General features: G+C 42.4%; 1 protein-coding gene across 8 annotated transcripts in view; it reads left to right on the top strand.

Moving 5' to 3' along the window:
• Nucleotides 1–20,115, top strand: part of PAFAH1B2 (platelet activating factor acetylhydrolase 1b catalytic subunit 2) — a 32,027-nt gene extending 11,912 nt beyond the window's left edge. For 3 of the 8 annotated variants that reach the window (XM_054439940.2, XM_063671498.1, XM_063671496.1), the window contains 4 exons: nucleotides 3,777–3,866; nucleotides 5,001–5,117; nucleotides 7,698–7,820; nucleotides 11,349–14,970. In XM_054439940.2, the coding sequence (XP_054295915.1) occupies nucleotides 3,777–3,866; nucleotides 5,001–5,117; nucleotides 7,698–7,820; nucleotides 11,349–11,627 (609 nt within the window). In that variant the 3' untranslated portion in view covers nucleotides 11,628–14,970. Of the gene's footprint in view, nucleotides 1–3,776; nucleotides 3,867–5,000; nucleotides 5,118–7,697; nucleotides 7,821–11,348; nucleotides 14,971–15,546; nucleotides 15,676–18,866 lie in introns of those variants that run through there. The other 5 variants (XM_054439942.2, XM_063671497.1, XM_054439939.2 and 2 more) reach the window with 4 other exon arrangements.
• The last annotated feature ends 2,220 nt before the right edge of the window (nucleotides 20,116–22,335 follow it).

Here is a 22,335-nt window from a genome sequence, read left to right on the forward strand (position 1 = left end):
TGGCCATTAAAAGTTACGATTATAACAACTACGTTGCTACATAGAAAAATGGTTCTAGTATGATGTTAAGTGCAACTATAACGGCTACCATTTATCAAGTACCTAGTGGGTACCAGTCGATAGCTGGGACTCTTTAACAACTCTAAAATGGAGTTGCCAGCAGATGTTAAAACCAAGACACAAATTATGTACTTGCTTAAGATCACTGGACTAGAAAGTAGGTAAGCTAGAATTTGAATGTTGGTTTTTCTGGCCCCAGACATATAGTGCCAGAAAGAGGTGTCCATGATGCTTAAACTATGTAAAAGGGGTAACAGAGGGTGTGAAAAAAGATGAGGAGAAAATACTCAAGCATGGTCATAGTTACTAGGTTAAGGTGGTAGGATTATAGATGTGTTGTTTTGGTCGTTTCTATTTTTCCAAATACATTACAACTATTATACTTTAGGAGAAAAGTACTAGAACCTTTAGCATAGCAGTCTTAAATTCCACGACACTCTACAAATGCAAGCTATTTTATTGGTGTTGAAAGGTAGCTGGGGCCGGGCGCGGTGGCTCAGGCCTGTAATCTCAGCACCTTGGGAGGCAGAGGTGAGTGGATCCCTTGAGTTCCAGATCAGCCTGGGAAACGTAGCAAAACCCCATCTCTACAAAAAATACCAAAAAAAAAAAAAAAAAAAAAAAGCCGGATATGGTGAAATGCGCCTGGGGCCGAGGCAGGGAGCATCACGTAAGCCCTCCCCAGCCTGAGCCTGGGAGGTTGGGGCTGCAGTGAGCTGTCACAGCTGCCACTGTACTCCAGTAGTCTGGGTGACAGAGTGAAACCCTGTCTCAAAATCTCAAAAAAAAAAAAAAAAAGAGAGAGAAAGGTAGTTGGTACTACAGTACCTGCAATAGGGAGTTGACATGATAGGAAAAAGCACCTATTCACTAAACTTTTATTCTTGCTCTTATCTCCTCAGTTTAAAAATATTTACTGAAACAATAGTAATTTTTAAAATATGTGTTTGCACAAAATATGGAAGCAAGGAAAAAGCTGTCCCTAATCCTATCACCCTAAGAGAGGGAGTGTTTTGTTTTCTTTTTTAAATAAATAAATGAATATATATATATATATATATATATATATATATAGTTTGTTTGTTTAATTAGAGATGGGGTTTTGCCATGTTGCCCAGGCTGGTCTTGAACTCCTGAGCTCATGTGATCTGCTGACTTTGGCTTCCCAAAGGCCTAGGATTATAGGCGTGAGCCACCACACCTGACCAGAGGTGTTTTCATAATCTGTAAAATTATTTCCAGAAGTATTTTTGTCACTTTACACTTCACCTGTGGATGAATACCTGAGTTTTACCACAGCCTCATCTGCATTGGTATTGTCAACAGAAATACTTAAATAGTTAACTCTTCCTTTAATTCCTAAGGGAAACAAAGTTGAATGCAGAGTTTGAGAAAAGGAAACAGCATTGGAAACCTAGGCATAATAGAGCATACCTGTAGTCCTAGCTAGCTGGGAGGCTAAGGCAGGAGGGTCACTTGACCCCAGGAATTCAGTCCAGTCTGGGCAACATAGTGAGACCCCATCTTTGGGGAAAAAAAGAGAGTAGGCCTTTTCCTAGATCTACATTACAGACCTAGAGCATTGTATAAATTTGTTTAAAGGATGAATATAAAAGTTTAAACTGGCCTGGCGCGGTAGCTCACGCCTGTAATCCCAGCACTTTGGGAGGCCGAGGCGGGTGGATCACCTGAGGTCAGGAGTTCGAGACCAGCCTGACCAACATGGTGAAGCCCCGTCTCTACTAAAAATACAAAAATTAGCTGGGCATGTTGGTGGGCACCTGTAATCCCAGCTACTCGGGAGGCTGAGGCACAAGAATTGGTTGAACCCGCGAGGTGGAGGTTGCAGCGAGCTAAGATTGCGCCACTACACTCCAGCCTGAGTGATAGAGTGAGATTCCGTCTCCAAAAAGTAAAATAAAACAAAAATAAAAAGTTTAAACTATGTTCTTTAGCATTGATGGGTAAAATTTGTTTTCTTTTTTCTTTCTTTCTTTTCTTCACAGTGAAGGGGTCTCATGATGTTGCCCAGGCTGGTCTCGAATGCCTGGGCTCAGGCTATCCTTCACACCTTGGCCTCCTAAAGTGCTAAGATTATGGACATGAGCCACCACACCTGGCCAAAATCCATTTTAGAAAGTGTCTTGTGCCTTTATAACAAAGAGGCACTCTGGGAGGAGATTACCGCTGTTTATAAATTTGGATTTGACTGAAAAGGATTGAGTCCTAGTTTCCCAGTGTCTCACATTTGGAAGTTAACAGATATTTTCAAAGTCTGCATTCAAATAAAATACATGGATCCTGATTGGATCATAGTTGATAAAATGATATAATACTTTATCGAACTCTTGGAGCCATTTGAAAAATTGAATGTGGACTGAATATTAGATGTTATGGGATTGTTTCTTTTCCTAGTTATGATAATAGTTTGTGGGCTTTTTGTTTGTTTGTTTTTTTAAGATAGAGTTTCACTCTTGTTGTCTAGGCTGGAGTGTAATGGCACGATCTCGGCTCACTGCAACCTCCATCTCCCAGGTTCAGGCGATTCTCCTGCCTTAACCGCCTGAGTAGCTGGGACTACAGGCACCTGCCACCACACCTGGCTAATTTTTGTATTATTATTAGAGACGGGGTTTCACCATGTTGGCCAGGCTGGTCTCGAACTCCCAACCTCAGGTGATCTGCCCACCCTGGCCTCCCAAAGTGCTGGGATTACCGGCGTGAGCCACCGCTCCCAGTTTGGTTTTATAAGAGGATGTTCTTACTCTTAGGAGATGCATGCTGATTAGGGGTGAAGAATCATAATGTTTGCATTTTACTTCACAAGTGGTCCAGCAAACATGCACACATACATAGAAACAAAGCAAACATGGGAAAATACTATTAGTTGTTGAATACAAGAGACAGATGTATATGTGTTCATTGTAATATGTCAACTTTTCTGTGTATCTGCAATTTTCTTAATAAAAGTTTGAGGAAAAGATAAACTTCTAAACAGCATGTTACATATATTTTTCTATTCTGGTTTCAGAATTCTGGGTTTCTTGAGAGTACTAGAATGCTCAGTATGGTAAAGGTGAGAAGAAAGTTCAAACAGTTAATTTATAGAATGAGAGGAATAAGCTTTGGGGATAGACTAAAAAAAAAGTTTAACAACAGTAACTGGTTGGACAGCTGTTCTTTCTAGGCCAAGAAGTCTCACAGGAAAATAAATATCAGTTTCTTTTTTTATTAAAAAAAGGTTTTTTTGGCTGGATGTGTGGCTCACACCTGTAATCCCAGCACTTTGGAAGGCTGAGGTGGGCAGATTGCTTGAGCTCAGAAGTTCGAGACCAGCCTGGGCAACATGGTAAAACCTCGTCTCTACAAAAAAATACAAAAAATTAGCCAGGCATGGTGGCACGAGCCTATAGTCCCAGCTACTCAGGTGGCTGAGGTGGGAAGATGGCTTGAGCCCCTGAAGCAGAAGTTTCAGTGAGCCAAGATCATGCCACTGTACTCCAGCCTGGGTGAGAGAGCCAGACCCTGTCTTAGGAAAAAGAAAAAAGTTGTTTTTCTAGAGATGGGATCTTGATACATTACCCAGGCTGATCTCAAACTCCTGACCTCAAGTGATTCTGCTGCCTTGGCTTCCCAAAATGTAGAGAGTACAAACATGGGCTACCACACCCAGCCAGAAGTGCCAGCTAATAATTTTTTTTTCTTCTTCAAACCAGCACAACAGATTTGTTTTGGACTGTAAAGACAAAGAGCCTGATGTACTGTTTGTGGGAGACTCCATGGTGCAGTTAATGCAGCAATATGAGGTAAAGGTGGAAGGGGTGAGCGTGGTTCTTGGCTACTCATGTATATCCATTCGTTACTAATAGACTTTCATTCTGAGCTGAACTTACTTATTTGTGACTCTTAGAGAAGCCCTAATTGAGGTTATAAGAGAAATCAAAGCTACCTAAAGAGATTTTCTTTTCTTTAACTTGGACATGTTCTGATCTGAAGCATTGTTTATAGTGAAACTTCCTCTTCTACTCTGGTTTCCAAGAGGCTTAATGTTATATTTGTTTATATTTGCTCTAGTCAGATTGTCAGTTATTATTTGTATCTTAGTATTTCCTATTTGTATTTGCTAATAACATATTTATCCTAGTCATGATTCTTATTTATATTTTGCCATTTTCCTATTTCATATATTTTTGTAGTAAGCTATTGCCAATCTTCTTTTAGGGTTTAGGGATTCTTCCATGGGAAATTTATTATTTTTTTATTTTTTAATTTATTTTTTTGAGACAGAGTCCCGCTCCATCACCGAGGCTGGAGTGCAGTGACACAATCTCAGGCTTAAGAGATTCTCATACCTCAGCCCCTGAATAGTTGGAATTATAGGCATGCACCACCATGCCTGACTGATTTTTCTAGTTTTAGTAGAGACGGGTTTTCACTATGTTGGCCAGGCTGGTCTCGAACTCTTGGCCTCAAATGATCCACGTGCCTTGGCCTCCCAAAGTACTGGGATTATAGGCATGGGCCACTGTGCCCAGCCCCAAGGGAAATTTAAAAGAAAAGATAGCTTTTTTTTTTTTTTTTTTTTTTAAGCTCTAGCACTCTAAATTTCTTCATCTCTTGTTTCTACTTCACCCTGTTTCTGTAGTTAAATAAGTGGAAAGGAGAGTTTGTTGAGTTGACAGCTTAATTATTAATGTTGGTACCTTTTAGGGGGCATCAGATTGAGTTTTGACTCATTTCTTGAGCTGAGACCTAAGGCTACATTAAGAACTGAGTTATACAATGGTATCTTCAAAGCCCTTAAACAGTGAGTGTCACACCGTTGCAGTGTTATCTTTGAATACAGAAAAAGGAAATTAATGCCTTGCAACACATTGCAGTTGAAAGATTAAACTTTCCCCTAGTTTTAGCTACAGTAAATCAAGTTTTTCTTTTTTTAGATATGGCGAGAGCTTTTTTCCCCACTTCATGCACTGAATTTTGGAATTGGGGGAGATACAACAAGACATGTTTTGTGGAGACTAAAGAATGGAGAACTGGAGAATATTAAGCCTAAGGTGAAATGAAAGTTACTTGTCAATGTCATTAATCTTAAGTCTGTTTTGGATAGTTAAATTGTCTGAAACTGTAAAAAAAAAAAAAAAAAATTGCTTTTTTAAAGACCTATTTCACTATTTTTTTCATGCCTCTTTAAGGTAAATGATACTGTCATTGCTTAAGAATATGCCAAAATATATAATTAAGAAACTAGTGAATTGTTTGCCTATTGGGTTGTATTTATAGTTGTTACAATTACTTTCTTAAGTTGAAGGAATGGTTTTGTTTTGTTTTTTCTTTTTTTTTTTTGAGACGGAGTCTTGCTCTGTCACCCAGGCTAGAGTGCAGTATGTCATCTCAGCTCACTGCAACCTCCGCCTCCTGGGTTCAAGCGATTCTCTTGCCTCAGCCTCCCAAGTAGCTGGGATTACAGGTGCCGCCACTGTGCCCAGCTAACTTGTATTTTTGGTAGAGATGGGGTTTCACCATCTTGGCCAGGCTGGTCTTGAACTCATGACCTTGTGATCCACCCGCTTCGGCCTCCCAAAAGTGCTGGAGAATTACAAGCATGAGCCACCGCGCCTGGCCGAAGGAAGAGATTTGATGCTAATGAGGTATGCTATTCTGTGGAATGCATAGACCTCGGGCAGTATGAGGGAAAACTGCTCAGAGGTGGGCCACGGGAGCAGGGCCATGATTAACTTTTGGAAGTAATTTTGCATCTGTTTAACCATATAAACAGGTCGGTAATCGAGGCCTGCAAGTTCGTCTGAAGAAAATTAGAAGCAGATGTGACAAATGAACATTTCTACCCAGTATCTTATATCATAAATACTCTGAGTTGGCACACTGTATATAATTGTTTCAGCTCCCAAAAAAGAACAAGAACTGAGCCCTGACAAAACATGCTTTCATTGAAAGTTATTTGTTTTAAGACAGGTTCTCTCTGTTGCCCAAGCTAGAATGCAGTGGCATGATTATAGCTCACTGTAACCTCAAACTCTTGGACTCAGATGATCCTATGGCCTCAGCCTCCCAGATAGCTAGGACTGCAGGCATGTGCCACCATGCTCAGCTAATTTTTAAATTTCTTTTTGTAGACAGGGTCTTGGTCTTGCTATGTTGCCTAGGCTGGTGTCAAACTCCTGGCCTCAGATGATGATCCTCCCGCCCCGGCCTCCTAAAATACTGGGATTATAGGCTTGAGTTACCATGTGAGACTGTGATTTTTTTTTTTTTTTTTTTTTTTTTGTCTAAAGAGAAAAACTTGATGGATCGGCGCGGTGGGTTATGCCTGTAATCCTAGCACTTTGGGAGGCTGAGGTGCGCAGATCAGTTGAGGCTAGGAGTTCACGACCACCCTGGCCAACATGGTGAAACCCTGTCTCTAGTTTAAAAAAAAAAAAAAAAAAAAAAAAAAAAGCCAGGCATGGTGTCACACACCTGTAATCCTAGCTACTTAGGAAGCTGAGGCAGGAGAATCACTTGAACCCGTGAGATGGAGGTTGCAGTGAGCCAGGATCACACCACTGCACTCCAGCCTGGGTGACAGAGCAAGACTCCGTTTCAAAAATAAATAAATAGAAATATTTGTTAAAATTGCATCCAGCCTCCACCTCTGTGACTCTTTTCCTTGAGTGTACCTGTGTATTTATACCATGACAGGGCCTTGCCTTGTCACCCAGGCTGGAGTGCAGTGGCATGATCATGGCTCACTTGCAGTCTTGAACTCCTGGGCTGAAGCAGTCTTTCCACCTCAATGTCCCAAAGCATTGAGCTTATAGATGTGACCACTGCCTCTGGCCAGGTTTTATTTTTATACAGTTTATTAATCTTTTTTGTATAATTTTTGGATTTTGAGAAATCAGCTTCCTGCTGCATGATGATATAATTCTCTCTTGTTTCCTCCTAGTACAATTTTACCACTTAAATATTATTCCCCTTGGAATTTATCCCGATATATGATATGAGGCATAAATCAGTGCATTAAGATTTCTGCCCTAGCTGAGTGTGGTGGCTCAACATTTGTAATCCCAGCATTTTGGGAGGTCAAAGAAAGATGGATTGAGCCCAGGAGTTTAAGACCAGCCTGGGCAATATAGCATGACCCTCTCTCTCTTAAAAGAAAAGTTAGTAGGATAGCTGCCCAGTTGAAGTTAGCCAACACCATTTGAAAAGTTTATCTTTCCTTTGCTTTTTGAAAGAAGATTTTCGTCCGGGTGTGGTGGCTCACACCTGTAATCCCAGCACTTTGGGATGCCAATGTGGGTGGATTACCTGAGGTCAGGAGTTTGAGACCAGCCTGGGCAACATGGTGAAACCCAGGTCTCTACTAAAAATACAAAAATTAGCTGGGCGTGGCGGCACATGCCTGTAGTCCCAGCTACTCGGGAGGCTGAGGCAGGAGAATCACTTGAACCTGGGAGGCGGAGGTTGCAGTGAGCTGAAATGGTGCCACTGCACTCCAGTCTGGGTGATAGAGCGAGACCCCATCTCAAAAAAAAAAAAAAAAAAAGAAAAAGATTTTCATCTAAATGTTGGACATTCCTTTATTCCTGGGTATTTATCTCCTCCTTCCCCCCTTTTTTCTTCAATTGCAGGTCATTGTTGTCTGGGTAGGAACCAATAACCACGAAAATACAGCAGAAGAAGTAGCAGGTGGGATCGAGGCCATTGTACAACTTATCAACACAAGGCAGCCACAGGCCAAAATCATTGTATTGGTATGTAGTCTTTGGTGGGTAGAGAGTTTGTTATCTTTAGGTCAGCTGAGCAATCTTTTTAGAAATGTGATTGCTCGTGAATATTAGAGAACCTTGAGGTGGAAGCAGTTTATCATACTTACGTTGACCTCTTCTTTAATGTATTTTACTGTCTTACTGGTTTCATCATTCCCCATACCAGCTGTGGGGCCATCTTTTATCCACACATCCTTGTTTAGAAGTATGGAAGCTGTGGCCGGGCGCTGTGGCTCACGCCTGTCATCCCGGCACTTTGGGAGGCCAAGGCGGGCGGATCACGAGGTCAGGAGATCAAGTCCATCCTGGCTAACACGGTGAAACCCTGTCTCTACTAAAAATACAAAAAATTAGCTGGGTGTGGTGGCAGGCGCCTGTAGTCCCAGCTACTTGGGAGGTTGAGGCAGGAGAATGGCATGAACCCGGGAGGCAGAGCTTACAGTGAGCAGAGATTGTGCCACTGCACTGCAGCCTGGGTGACAGAGTGAGACTCCATCTCAAAAAAAAAAAAAAGTATGGAAGCCGTTTGGTGCCTCAGTACCCCTTTTTTTTGCCTCCATAATTTTTTGCACAATTGCACATGAGATTTGTCTGAATCCTGAGTCTTTTTATTAGACCTATGTTTGGATTACTTTGTCCTGTTCTACTGCTAATATGTTAAAGGTGGTATATTAGACATTCTAATCTTCTCTAAAACATCAAAAATTTCATCAGCAAGAAAATGGATACTTTATAGTTGTACCCTGAACAGAAAGGTGCTACCCTTTTATAGGATTAAAGCATTAACTCTTCATGGTCTCAAAGGTGAACAGCTGTCTGTTTCACTATAAAAGTCTAGCTGTAGGCCGGGTGCGGTGGCTCACATCTGTAATCCCAGCACTTTGGGGGGCCGAGGCAGGTGGATCAGAAGGTCAGGATTTCAAGACCAGCCTGGCCAAGATGGTGAAACTTTGTCTCTACTAAAAATACAAAAAAATTAGCTGGGCATGGTGGGACGTGCCTGTAATCCCCGCTATTCGGGAGGCTGAAACAGAGAATTTCTTTTTTCTTTTTTTTTTTTTGAGACAGAGTCTCGCTCTGTCGCCTAGGCTGGAGTGCAGTGGCGTGATCTCGGCTCACTGCAAGCTCCGCCTCCCGGGTTCATGCCATTCTCCTGCCTCAGCCTCCCGAGTAGCTGGGGCTACAGGCGCCTGCCAGCACAACCGGCTAATTTTTTGTATTTTTAGTAGAGATGGAGTTTCACTATGTTAGCCGTGGTCTCGATCTCCTGACCTCGTGATCCGCCCGCCTCGGCCTCCCAAAGTGCTGGGATTACAGGCGTGAGCCATCATGCCTGGCCGAAGCAGAGAATTTCTTAAACCTGGGAGGTGGAGGTTGCAGTGAGCCGAGATTGCGCCACTGCACTCCAGCCTGGGCAACAGAGCAAAACTCTGTCTCAAAAAAAAAAAAAAAAAAAAAAAGTCTAGCTGTAGATATTCTTAGTCAGTTTCAAACATGTTTTAGCAAAATCTGATATAAATTTAGTTCTTTAGTGAGATGGTGTTAGGAAGATAGTCATTTATTCAAAAAACCTGAGGATCACTGTGTACAAGACACTATCCTAGTTCTTGAGCATACAAAAATGAGTAAGACATAGTTTCTGTCTCAAGGAGCTCACAGTCTAGTGTATGGAGACAGCAACACAGAATTATTATACTGTGTGCTATTTAGAGTAAGGTGAAAACGTGTTTAACAAAAGTTGACATCTGCATTTAAAGACTTCATTGGTTTCCAGACAAATAGGGAAAGAAAGAAGGTATTATAGAAAAATAAAGAGAATTGAGCAAAGGCTTGCACATGTATGTGTTTGTTGGGTGAGCAGAGGAGGCTGCATGAAGTTTGAGCCTGGGATGGTTAGGAGAAAGAGGCCACAACCAGGTCATGTAGGATTTTTTTTTTTTTTTTTTTTAATTTGAGATGGAGTCTCGCTGTATTGCCCAGGCTGGAGTGCAGTGGCGTGATCTTAGCTCACTGCAACCTCCGCCTCCCGGGTTCTAGTGATTCTTCTGCCTCAAACTCCCAAGTAGCTGGAACTACAGGCACATGCCACCATGCCCGGCTAATTTTTGTTTGTTTTTAGTAGAAACGGGGTTTCACCATATTGGCCAGGCTGGTCTCGAACTCCTGACCTCGTTTGTGATCTGCCCGCCTCAGCCTCCCAAAGTGCTGGGATTACAGGTGTGAGCCACTGCGCCAGACCAGGTCATGTAGGAATTCATATGCTGTTGGGATGTTTGGATTTTATCCACAGTTGCTGGGGGGCAGATCTTTTTTATTACAAGGCATTTCATTTACTTGTTGAGGTACTTATTTATACCTGCTTTATTCCAGAAAGGATTGTGTTAAGAGTCCACCTGTTAAGTACAGTGACTAGTACATAGTATTTGCTTAGGAAATACTTGTTGTATGAATGTTGCTCAGTAAGCCTTCCATATTCTGTTTTTAAATTGGATATACCGAAGTGTTAATTATGGTGTTGTCCATACTACTAAAACATTGGAAATAACCTAAATAGTAGTATCATGGAAATGATTGCATAAGTCATTGAATATGATAGCAGTAATCACATTACAATTACGAGGGCTGTGTGCAAACAGACTTTATGGTGTATTTAAGTGAAAATGTTTTAGAATTGCTTGGCTGGGCATGGTAGCACATGCCTAATCCTAGTATATATGCAATTGGAAAAGGGCTACAAGGAGACAAAATTAAAACAGTTATTCCAGGGTTATTCCAGGGTAAATGGCTCTGATTCATCAAGACAGCATTCATTCCACCTCTTTTTCTCATAGTATATTATGGTGTAGGTTCCATGTGGCATTAATAGATGATGTGTATCTATGAGCTTGATTATTCTGACAGCCAAATGGAGAATGGATTGAAGGGTAGACAACGTTGGAGGTGGGAAGACCAATCAGGAGATTTTATAGTAATTAAGATGATTGGAGATAAGTTCCTCAGCTATAGCAGTGTATATAATCAGGATGGAGAAAAGAAAATGACATTTAGGATGCAAAAGTTGAGTAATTTAATGATAAATAGATAAGATATATGGGATGTGAGACTTGCAGATGTTGGAATGACCAGTTGATAAAGAGGAAGAGCATAGTTTAATGACTTGCTTTTGGATCAGTTTGGAGTGCCTTGGGAACATTTAAATTTGTTTCTGTAGCTAGAAGTTTAATATGTAATTCTGAAGCTCTAGGAAGAGATCTGGCTAAAGTATTTAGAGTAGTGGGCCAAAGGACAGGTCCTTGAAGAATACCAACAGTTAAGGGACAGGAGGAAGGGAACCCATGAAAAAACTAAGAAGAAATGGTTAGCTTTCGTTCAAAACAGTATTTTCCAATGTTTCACAAATCAAAGGTGTAGAAAGTGCCAAATGGAGATGTTCCAGGAATATGTGAAGTTATTAATAATAAGTAGAGAAAAATAAGTGAATCTTCTAATTTAATGTTTTCCACTGTGCCCCAGGGTTTGTTACCTCGAGGTGAGAAACCCAATCCTTTGAGGCAAAAGAATGCCAAGGTGAACCAACTCCTCAAGGTTTCGCTGCCGAAGCTTGCCAACGTGCAGCTCCTGGATACCGACGGGGGTTTTGTGCACTCGGACGGTGCCATCTCCTGCCACGACATGTTTGATTTTCTGCATCTGACAGGAGGGGGCTATGCAAAGATCTGCAAACCCCTGCACGAACTGATCATGCAGTTGTTGGAGGAAACACCTGAGGAGAAACAAACCACCATTGCCTGACTGGCTCCCATCAGTGTTAATAGCATCTCAGCTTCCTCAGATCAGTTCTATCACTGGCACTACAGAATCCTTCTCTTTCTTAAGGCACTTTGCATTGTAGAATGTTCCTGGATGTTCATATCTAGTGTTTGAAGGGGAGGAGGGATTTAAACTGGTCCTGTACATAGAAGGTTTGTTTGACAGGGGAGAAAAATTAGCCAAGGAAGATTGTTGTTTAAATTCATTTGAAACCGGAAGGGGACTTTTTAGTTGTATGTGTAACACATTCATTGAATTATCACTGTTTTCTTAGGACAACATCAAGCCTAAATAACTGAACAATATGAAGATTCTTTTCTTGGCCTTTCTGTGGATTATGTCATGTATAATAATTATCAGAATCATCCTACTTGGCTTTAAAACGTGTTTTCTCCAATTTTTTAAGGTTCATAATTTAGCCTTTTGTTTTTATGTTGCTTAGATTTTTATGTATACTGAATATTTTCTTAACATGTAGCATCAGGTTGAACATGCTTGTCATTCATATATGGAAGATGCTATAGTTAGAAGTGAATTTGTTCTGCTTTCTTAATCTTTTCCATGCTTAGCAGTGAAAAACAGGTTTTGCCCCAGTAGAGGGACTCTTTGGAGGGTATTATTTTTATGCTGCTGAATATCATGTCTATAATAGACCCGTGCATGCAGCCCTTCCTCCTTATTCCCCTTCATGTCCCCCTTTCCCCTTCATTAACCCCCGTCTTTTTTTTTTGTTTTGTTTTGTTTTTTTGGTCCTTGTTGACATTACAAGCTTTTAACATATTTTTGACCTAGGAGCCCTGTTGCTGGAAGTGTAGTTTCCAGCCAGTTAATCTCATGATAGTACTGCTGTAAAACTCATTCTTGTGTGGTGTTCTGTGCTATAGAGTCTGTGTATTGCTATTCATATTCAGAGTTCGGGTTTTGTTTTTCCCTTAAAACCTGTTAACAGTTTTTTTGGGGGGGGTGGGGGGAATCAGAACTCTTGTTTCCCATTCCATAGCACCTGATGTTATTTCAAGTTTTATAATATCTTAAGATGTATATTTTATTTTTTTTATTGGCTTAGTTGTTTTTTGTTTTGTTTTGTTTGAGATGGAGTTTCACTCTTGCCCAGGCTGGGGTGCAATGGTGTGATCTTGGCTCACTGCAGCCTCCACCTCCCGGGTTCAAATGATTCTCCTGCCTCAGCTTCCTGAGTAGCTGGGATTACAGGTGCATGCCACCATGCCCGGCTAATTTTTATATTTTTATTAGAGACGGGATTTCGCCATGTTGGCCAGGCTGGTCTAGAACTCCTGACCTTAGGTGATCTGCCCGCCTTGGCCTCCCAAAGTGCTGGGATTACAGGCATGAGCCACCGTGCCTGGCCTTATTGGCTTAGTTTTTAAATTATCGTCTAAAAATTTTGGGCCTTTTTCCGTGGGGAAACAAGTGAAGCTGCTCTTCAGCATAGACACTACCTTTATCCCATGATTTTAGTAAAAACTAGGTTTGCTTCACTTCTGAGGTGTCTTATTAATGTACTTCATCTGAGAATTTGTTGATCTTAATGTTTGAGCTATATAAGAACTGCCATTTAAAAAAAAGGGGGATAATAGATGGTTTTATCAGTATACCTATGGAATATGTACAAACTGGATCTATAGATATTTTGAACTGGACCAGGTGGGTATTGAAGTAACCCATCAAAATATGCTCTGCGGTGATTCTGCTTAATGTTTAAATTCAGTAACGTAATTGAAAGGCAAATTTCAGTGCTTTTGTATGTTGGAGGAGGGCTTACTGATTTGTGCTAAGACCGATTTCTGATTGAGGGATGAACCTTGGGCTCATTTTTTTCTTGTGAAGTCTCTTTCTAGAAAATTTTTTTGTTTTGTTCTTTTTTAAAAATACATACTTTTTTGAATGTATCGTGTCTTCATTAACAACAGAAAATCCACATGGTGTTTACTAAACTTGTTTACGACATTAAAAATTTGCTTTTTATTTTCAGTAGCCCAGGTTGAGTTTTTCACAGGAGATTTTTTTCTTAGCTGAGGTATAGTTGTATAGCAAGAAGAATTAAGCCAGATTTTTGTGTGTGGAAAGACAGTTTTCTATCCAGGTCTTTTTCTGTTTGTCAGAAGGTGGGAGTACGGTCCAAATAAATCCATTAGGTTACTCCTGCAGCATGCGCTTTTAGCTTCTCTCTTGACTGAGGATCAAATATCCCTTTGTGAGCTGGCCCTCAGCTCCTTTGCTCATGTATACAAATCTCAGATGTTACTACATTTTATATCTACCAGAGCTATTCAAGCAATAGTATTTGAACCACTAGCCTTTTAAATAAAATTCTGCCCCGTTACTGATGTGCAGATATTGAGTTCACTTTCATTTTTTGCCAGATTTCTTTGCACTACTTTAGGTAAAAATAGTTAATCTATTTTCTTTGACATCCTAGTTTGCGTCAGTGACAGAACTTACTGCTTAGTCTGTGTACTTTTAAAAAAATCTATAAATTTAATGCACTGTCCAAGTGAAATGTCCTAGTTGTCATTGTGATGAAGGGGCCAACATTCCAGGCAGCTAGCAGAGATACTATTCTCTTCCTCTCCCAGCAAATTTGTATTCCTTCGCCCATGCATTACTGCTATACTAGATGGCAGCCAGTGATGGAACTATAAAGATGTCTGTGGTCATATCTTGAATGTGGCAGCTTGAAGATGTACTGCCAAGGGTGATCTAGGGCAGGTTGCCTTCCAGTCCGTGTATTCTCGGTTGCCGTAGACAGTGCTCTGGCTACCACCGTGAGTCTACTTGAACTGTCAAGGGCATCTGCCTAAACCAGAATCTTTTGTCAGAAACCTTAATCCAAGAAAACAAACCTTGAGTAGCTCATGCCCGGCTCTTAGGAATTTTGTCTGTTAAAAAAAAAAAAAAAAAAAAAAGTCCAACTTACTTTATTTTATTTTTTTAACCTAGTCACTGTTTACAATTGTATGCTAAAGCCTGAAATATTGTCTGTGCTGTGGTGTATGAGCATTGCCAACTTTATATTTATTGCAGTGAAGAAGAAACTAAAAATATATGAAAATGAGGAGCATGTCCAAGCTCCTAAATCTGTGTGGGTGCATGTGGGAGAACTGAGTTGGGGCCTCTTGAAAGGAGGCTTTTTGGAGAGGGGTCCCCCAGGTTTCTTGGTGTTCCTGCTTGGGGATCACTGCTGCTAGCTGACTGGACCTCCCCATTGGAAGTTTGTGATTTTGCTTTGGCAAAGTTTCATTGACTAGTAGAACTCATTCTGTTTTAGTGTATATTTCAATATAAATGTAAACATTTTGCTCAATTTGCTGGTGTCTTTCTGTCTCCTTTATCATAGTTTGGATTCTAATGAAAAAAAGGGATGGTTTTTCCCTGCCTTATCATAAGGAAATTGGATACTTAGATCATCCTGCTTCTTTACTGTGGAACTGAATGCACCAGGCTGACTCATCACTACCTTCTTGGGCATGTAGGATGGTAGGGTGGGATGAGTAGGTATAAGGACCCCTCAGAAAGCACAACTGCCATCCTTGAAGTCTACTCTTTTCCATTACATTGGAATAGTTTTGCAGATAGATTAGTCTGGATTATAGGCTGTGGACCACCTCATCTGAACTGGGTGAATGTCATCAGTCTCAGTATAATACGGTGTTATTGGCCGGGCTCACGCTGTAATCCCAGCTACTCAGGAGGCTGAGCTCAGCGGGAGAATTGCTTGAACCCAGGAGGTGGAAGTTACAGTGAGACGAGATTGCGCCATTGCACTCCAGCCTGGGCAACAGAGTGAGACTCTGTCTCGGAAAAAAAAAATACGGTGTTACTACAGCATAGAGGACATGAACCTTGAGCACGGACTCATTTATCACCCTTATGTCCCCAGGGTAAAGCAGCCACCTCCAAATACTCTTATTCAGAGATAATGAGACTAGAACAAGGGTCGTCGGTTAACTGGTCGATCAGGACCTGTCCTGATGACACACCAGCAACCACCAGGCCAGCAATAATTACAGTGAGTTGGTATGCCAGTATGATGTTCCTTGGCAGCTAAAAGTTTCTGTGATCTTTGCATCATTTGCTTTATCACTGTTCACCTCAGTGGTGTACTATCGGATTAAAATGATTTGCTGCTTTAGGAGGAAAAATTTGGAGGCAAATTGAGACATTTTGTTTTTCTAGCTACCCTTCCCCCCTCCCCAGTATCTCATCACACCAAGTTCCTCTCCACCCACACCCCTGGAGGCCTTTGTCAGCTGCTTGCAGGCCACACAGCAGCAGTGAAAGCAGCCTGGATCTTGAAGCTTTGCTTTACTGTATCTGGATTACCCAATGTGAACCTTTTAAATGGCCCAGAACGAGTGGAAGAGGTAGTAATGTGGAAGAAAGAAAAAGCTCCCTCACCAGCATCTGTACTTGAGGGGAAAACTGGATAAACCAACATGAGAATCCATCCCCTAATTTATTTTCCAGCCATGGCAGAGATGAAATCTTAACCCAATGACATGTTTTTACATAGCCATAAAGCAAAGATCTTCAATGTTTTGCTAAACATATAATCTTTGTGGCCTGATGTTATGCTATGCCTTTTGCCTACTTGCTGGTTGATTCTAGCTTAATTAATACGTATATATAAAATACATATATACTATATATATAATACATATACTATATATAACATATATACTATATGTAATACATATATACTATATATAATACATATATACTTTTTTTTTTTTTTTTTTACATTCTGGTCAAGCTTTGGCAGCATGCTTATAGTGGATTCATAACACATCAGTGTACTGCAGCTTGCTTGTCAACCACTGAGTTAAAAGATCAAGTCCAAGCCATTAAATGTAACATCTAACAGTCTCCATGACCTGGCCTCTAATTTGTAACCTTCCACCCTTTACTTTGAACTTTCCTGCCAAGAGCACTGAGCTTACCTTTATGTTTTTGCCCATAGTTGGGAGCCCCTTATCTGGAATATGCTCTTACCCCTTTGCTGGTCTAGCTCCTACTCTGTTTTTATTTTTTGGAAACAGAGTCTCGCTTTGTTGCCCAGGCCGGAGTGCAGTGGTGCAATCTTGGTTTACTGCAATCTCCGCCTCCTGGATTCAAGCAGTTCGTGTGCCTCAGCCTACTGAGTAGATGGAATTACAGGCGCGTAAGGCGCGTACCACCACGCCTGGCTAGTTTTTGTGTTTTTAGTAGAGACAGGGTTTCGCCATGTTTACCAGGCTGGTCTCGAACTCCTGGCCTCAGGCAATCGGCCCGCCTTAGCCTCCCAAAGTTCTGGGATAACAGGCGTGAGCCACCGCGGACCCGGCCGCCTGTCTTCTGATTTCTAAGCCAAAGACCCAAGCTTTCTTGAAATAAGAGAGCTGGCTCATTTTTATCTGTGATCTTTGGAGGCAGAGATTTGAGACGATCAATTATTTATCTGCTTGTTTTCTGCAACCTGATGACCAGCTTTGTTTCCTGGAAAGCTCTGATGTTGGTTTCATCACGTGGCCAGAGGGAACCAGATGCAGGGCCTGAGTATATTGCAGATATTTCCCAGTGTGAATGGTGAAAGCCCAGTTTTAGGAAATGGAAAGTGACTGACCTATCTCTAGGAGAAAGTACTGCCCACTCCGTCAGAGCTTATCTCCTTTGTCTCCCTTCCTGTTCTTTAGACAGTAAGATGGTGAATGCAGGGAAGCCTAGCTCCACTATGAGTACTTAGGACAGTAGAGACCAAGTCCAGACAAGGCTCCCAAAAGACTCAGGAAGCTTAAGTGGTTTGCCTAAAGCACACAATGCAGGGATTTAACTGTAGAACTTTTTTTTTCTTGTTTCTTTTTCTTTGAATGGATGAGAGGTTTTTATGTTGCCCAGGTTGGCCTCAAACACGTAGCCTCGCCTCCTTATGTGCCAGGACAACAGGCCTGAGCCACCGCAGCTCCCAGCGACTGTAGAACTTTTTGACCTCAAAGTCCTTGCTTTTTCCATAATACCATGAAGCCATGTGACAGGTTTGAGACCTTCCCCAGTATGGCAGATTAAATCCTGTGTCTTTAACTGATTCCCAATCTAACATGCATGCAGTCTTTGCAGTCCTTGCAGGAAGAGAGCCAGACACAAGGGCAGCCCTGGGAAAGAACCGAACTTGTATGATGGAAAGAAGTGCTGAACTCTTACTGCTGGAGCTGCTTATGTCTGGGACAATTCTTTGTAAACACCAAATGAAAAAACAGCCCTTTTTATAATCACAGTGAAAACAGAAAGCTTCAGCTTCATTTCCTTCAGAGGGGTTGGTTTTGAATCCTTTTTTTCTGGGTTAAAGTTATACCATTACATGATTCTAAAATCTGTTTTGATTCTGTCTCCCACCCATACGCATGGCTACTCCCTACCTCCCAGGTTCCTAAAAAATTTGATTGGATTCAGCTAATCCATTTACTGTGATTCTTACAAAATCCTGCTCTAGTGCAGTCTTCAGGTCTTTTTTTTTTTTTTTTTTTTGAGACAGTTTCACTCTTGTTGCCCAGGCTGGATGGAGTGCAATGGCCTGTGGTCGCACGCTGCAACCTCCGCCTCCCGGGTTCAAGTGATTCTCCTGCCTCAGCCTCCCAAGTAGCTGGGATTACAGGCGCCCGCCACCACACCCAGCTAATTTTTGTGTTTTTATCAGAGATGGGGTTTCACCATGTTGGCCAGGCTGGTCTCAAACTCCTGACCTCAGGTGATCCACCCACCTCAGCCTCCCAAAGTGCTGGGATTACAGGCGTGAGTCACCGTGCCCGGCCATTTTTTTTTTTTTTTTTTTTTTAAATGGTGTTTCACTTTTGTTGCCCAGGCATGCAATGGCATGATCTCAGCTCACCGCAACCTCTGCCTCCCGGGTTCAAGCGATTCTCCTGCCTCAGCCTCCGAAGTAGCCAGGATTACAGGCATGCACCACCACGCCCAGCTAATTTTTTATTTTTAGTAGAGACAGGGTTTTTCCATGTTGGTCAGGCTGGTCTCGAATTGCTGACCTCGGGTGATCCGCCCACCTCGGTCTCCCAAAGTGCTGGGATTACAGGCGTGAGCCACTGCACCTGACCTAATTTTCTGTATTTTTAGTAGAGACGGGCTTTTACCATGTTGGCCAGGCCGGTCTCGAACTCCTGACCTCAGGTGATCCAACCGCCTTAGCCTCCCAAAGTGCAGGGATTACAGGTGTGAGCCACTGCACCAGGCCATTTTCAGGTCATTTTAACAATACCCCTTAGCCACCTGAAGCTTCCTCCCTGTCCTCTCACCCCAAACTTCATAAATCCCCTGTGACTTAAAATGGAGCTGGACTCATGGGTCCAGCAAGCTCCTCGGCTGTGTGTTGAATGGTCCCATTTCTTTGGTCCATTCAACACTCAGGCTCAGGAAGGGTGGTCCACAGGGAAACATAAGTCAAATGAGCCTTATGGCCCCACCCTGACCGCTTGAGGGTCAGGGTTAGGGTTGAGCTCTTTGTATATTATGCCAGGCAATGCGGTAGCTGGACCTGTGCACAAGGCCAAGATCACATCCCTGAGGCCCCGACATCTCCCCTGTGTGCTCACAAGTCTGGCTTTGAGACCCACCACTGCCCTTTTTTGCTGACTGCTGCAGCCAACAAAAAGGCATTCTCTCCCAGTGGACAGACCTCAGAAAGGACCTATTCATAAGTGAGTTGTGCTGTTCCCTCCCTGGCAGGGTGGGGCAGAGGGACCGAGGAAAGTTCTGCAGACCTGGGAACAGCAAGAACATCTGCGGTTGCTGCCCTCCCACTCTGTAGACCCAGGGTCCTGACGATTCAAAAGTTAAGTCTTGAGACCTTGCAAAAGGGAAGGATCCCTTCAGAGTTTGCTTGGAGGGATTTCTCTCCAGATATTGCCAGGGGAAAGGAAGCAAACAGAAAGAGTGATAGTCCACAGTTGTTTGGTTCCAGAGCAGTGGTTCTCAAACTTCATTGTGCATAGCAGGCTTCTGGAGTGCCCCGTTAAATTGCAGTTTTCTGGGCTCCACCTCCCAAGATGAATTAAGTGTGAAGTAGGACTCCAGATGTGCATTTAAAACAGGCCTAGGGTCACATCTTGCCCCAAAGTTATGAGGCCAACTTGGAGTAGTGGTGCTTGCCTGTAATCCAGCTACTTGAGAGGCTGAGGCAGATCGCTTGAAGCCAAGAGTTCAAGACCAGCCTGGGCAATGTATCACGAGTGTTTCTTAATGTTTCAGATTATTTACTGGCAAGATGAGCAGGATTACCATGAACGAAAAGTCCAGATGGACTGTGGAAATCCTACACTGATTCTCCAAACTTGGCAGCTGACTGCATGGAGGGCTCATGAGGAAGAAACCTCTTTTGTCATCCTGAGGATTCTCTGATCCATATTCGCCTAGATGTGCTGGAAACAGTACCGGACCAAAGTGCAAACTTGAGTCTAGTGAGGTACTAATGGGCTGAAGTTTTTCTGAGCGTCACTTGCCTCATCTGTATAATGAGGGGTTGGCCAAGGAAACCCCTAAGGTTATCTTCCAGCTGACTTTCCAATTGGTGAGCCCTTTTCCAAAGGGCTCACCAGTTGCTGCAGCTCACTTCTGGTCTTCATCCTCAAGTATGCTGTGCTTGGACAGGGCCCAAAACTAATGCCCCCACTCACCATTTGCCCAGCATTACTACAACAGTACCTGGCACATAGTGGATGCTTATTAAATATTTATTGCAGGAATGAGTAAATATAACTAACTGATCATAAGGTAAAATAGTCTTCATTGGAACAAGGCTCCAGATAGTTGGGCAGGGCTGGGAGCTGAGACTGCTGCAATCCTGCCAGCTGAGAGAACTCTGACAAGGCACTGATCTGGGTGGCTTTATTAGGATGTCTGACAGCTTCAGAGGTGGCCACATTTCTTTTCCTTTAAACATGTCTAATTTGGCTGGGCGCAGTGGCTCACGCCTGTAATCCCAACACTTTGGGAAGCCTAGGTGGGTGGATCACTCAAGGTCAGGAGTTCGAGATCAGCCTGACCAATATGGTGAAACCCCGCTTTACTAAAAATACAAAAAATTAGCAGGGTGTGGTGGCGGGTGCCTGTAGTCCCAGCTACTTGGGAGGCTGAGGCAGGAGCATCGCCTGAACTCAGGAGGCGGAGGTGGCAGTGAGCTGAGATCACACCACTGTACTCCAGCACGGGCGACAGAGTGAGACTCCATCTCAAAAAAAAAAAAAAAAAAAGTCCAATTTTTCTTAATTTGTCTTATAAACGCAATATATGTGGCCAGGCATGGTGGCTCATGCCTATAATCCCAGCACTTTGGGAGACCGAGGTGGGTGGATCACCTGAGGTCAGGAGTTCGAGACCAGCCTGGCCAATATGGGGAAACCCTGTCTCTACCAAAAATACAAAAATTAGCTGGGCGTGGTGGCACATGCCTGTAATCCCAGCTACTCAGGAGACTGAGGCAGGAGAATTGCTAGAACCCAGGAGGCAGAGGTTGCAATGAGCTGAGATTGTGCCACTACACTCCAACCTGGGCAACAGAGCGAGACCCTGTCCCCACCCCCCCACAGATAAAAAAGCAATATATATACATTGTAGAACATTTGTAAATCTTTTTAAGTATAAAAAATAAAATTTAAGAACCACTCACAATCCATTATTTTTTATTTTTTGGTACTATATATTTTTAGAATTAAAGGAAAATGATATACAATATGTGTTATTTTTTAAATTGTAATTCAAAGATAACTATTGCTAAATTTTATTTTTAAAATTTGCCCTGCTTTCTGGAGACATTGCTAAATTTTTAGTACAGTTTTTTTTCTATTTTTCTGTGCATGGCTATATGTATTTGGAATATATACGATTTTATTTACTTATTTATTTTTGAGACAGAGTCTTGCTTTGTTGCAGCCCAGGCTGGAATGCAGTGGCACGATCTCAGCTCACTGCAACCTCCGCCTCGTAGAGTTAAGCAATTCTCGTGCCTCAGCCTCCCCAGTAGCTGGGATTACAGGCACACGTCACCACACCCCACTAATTTTGTATTTTTATAGTAGAGATAGGGTTCACCATGTTGGCCATGGCTGGTCTCGAACTCCTGACCTCAAATGATCTACCTGTCTTGGCCTCCCAAAGTGTTGGGATTACACGCGTGAGCCACGGCACCTGGCCCTATATATTGTTTATTTAGTGTCATATCCTGAATTCTCTGCTTACGTGTCCTTTGAAGTCCTAAGCATCATTTTTGATGCCTTCATGATAGTGCATTTAACCAATCCCTAATTATGGATATCCAAGTCGTTTCCTTTTTGCTTTATATTATAAATATCACAGTGATAAGCGTAGCTGCCCACGTATTTTTATCTGTGCTTCCTATTTCCTTAGGATAGAGTCCAGAAGTGGAATTACTGGATCAAAGGGTATAAAGCTCTCCAAGTTTCTTGAAACAGTGCCAAAATATTTTGTAGAAAAGTTTTCACCAATTTACGCTGAAGGTCAGTATCTTTCAATGAGCTTTGTAACTGCCTCTGAGAGAAGAGGGGAAACAGCCCGGCAAGCTTGGAAAGCTCGGAAGGCCGTCCCTGCAGTTGTGTGGCCCCTCCAGAGGGAGGTGGGAAGGGCATGGGGATTCCTCCTGTAGTGCTGCCTCCGTTTCCCTTCCGCC

This window comes from Pongo pygmaeus, chromosome 9 (assembly GCF_028885625.2).
Source record: "Pongo pygmaeus isolate AG05252 chromosome 9, NHGRI_mPonPyg2-v2.0_pri, whole genome shotgun sequence".
NCBI lineage: Eukaryota > Metazoa > Chordata > Mammalia > Primates > Hominidae > Pongo > Pongo pygmaeus.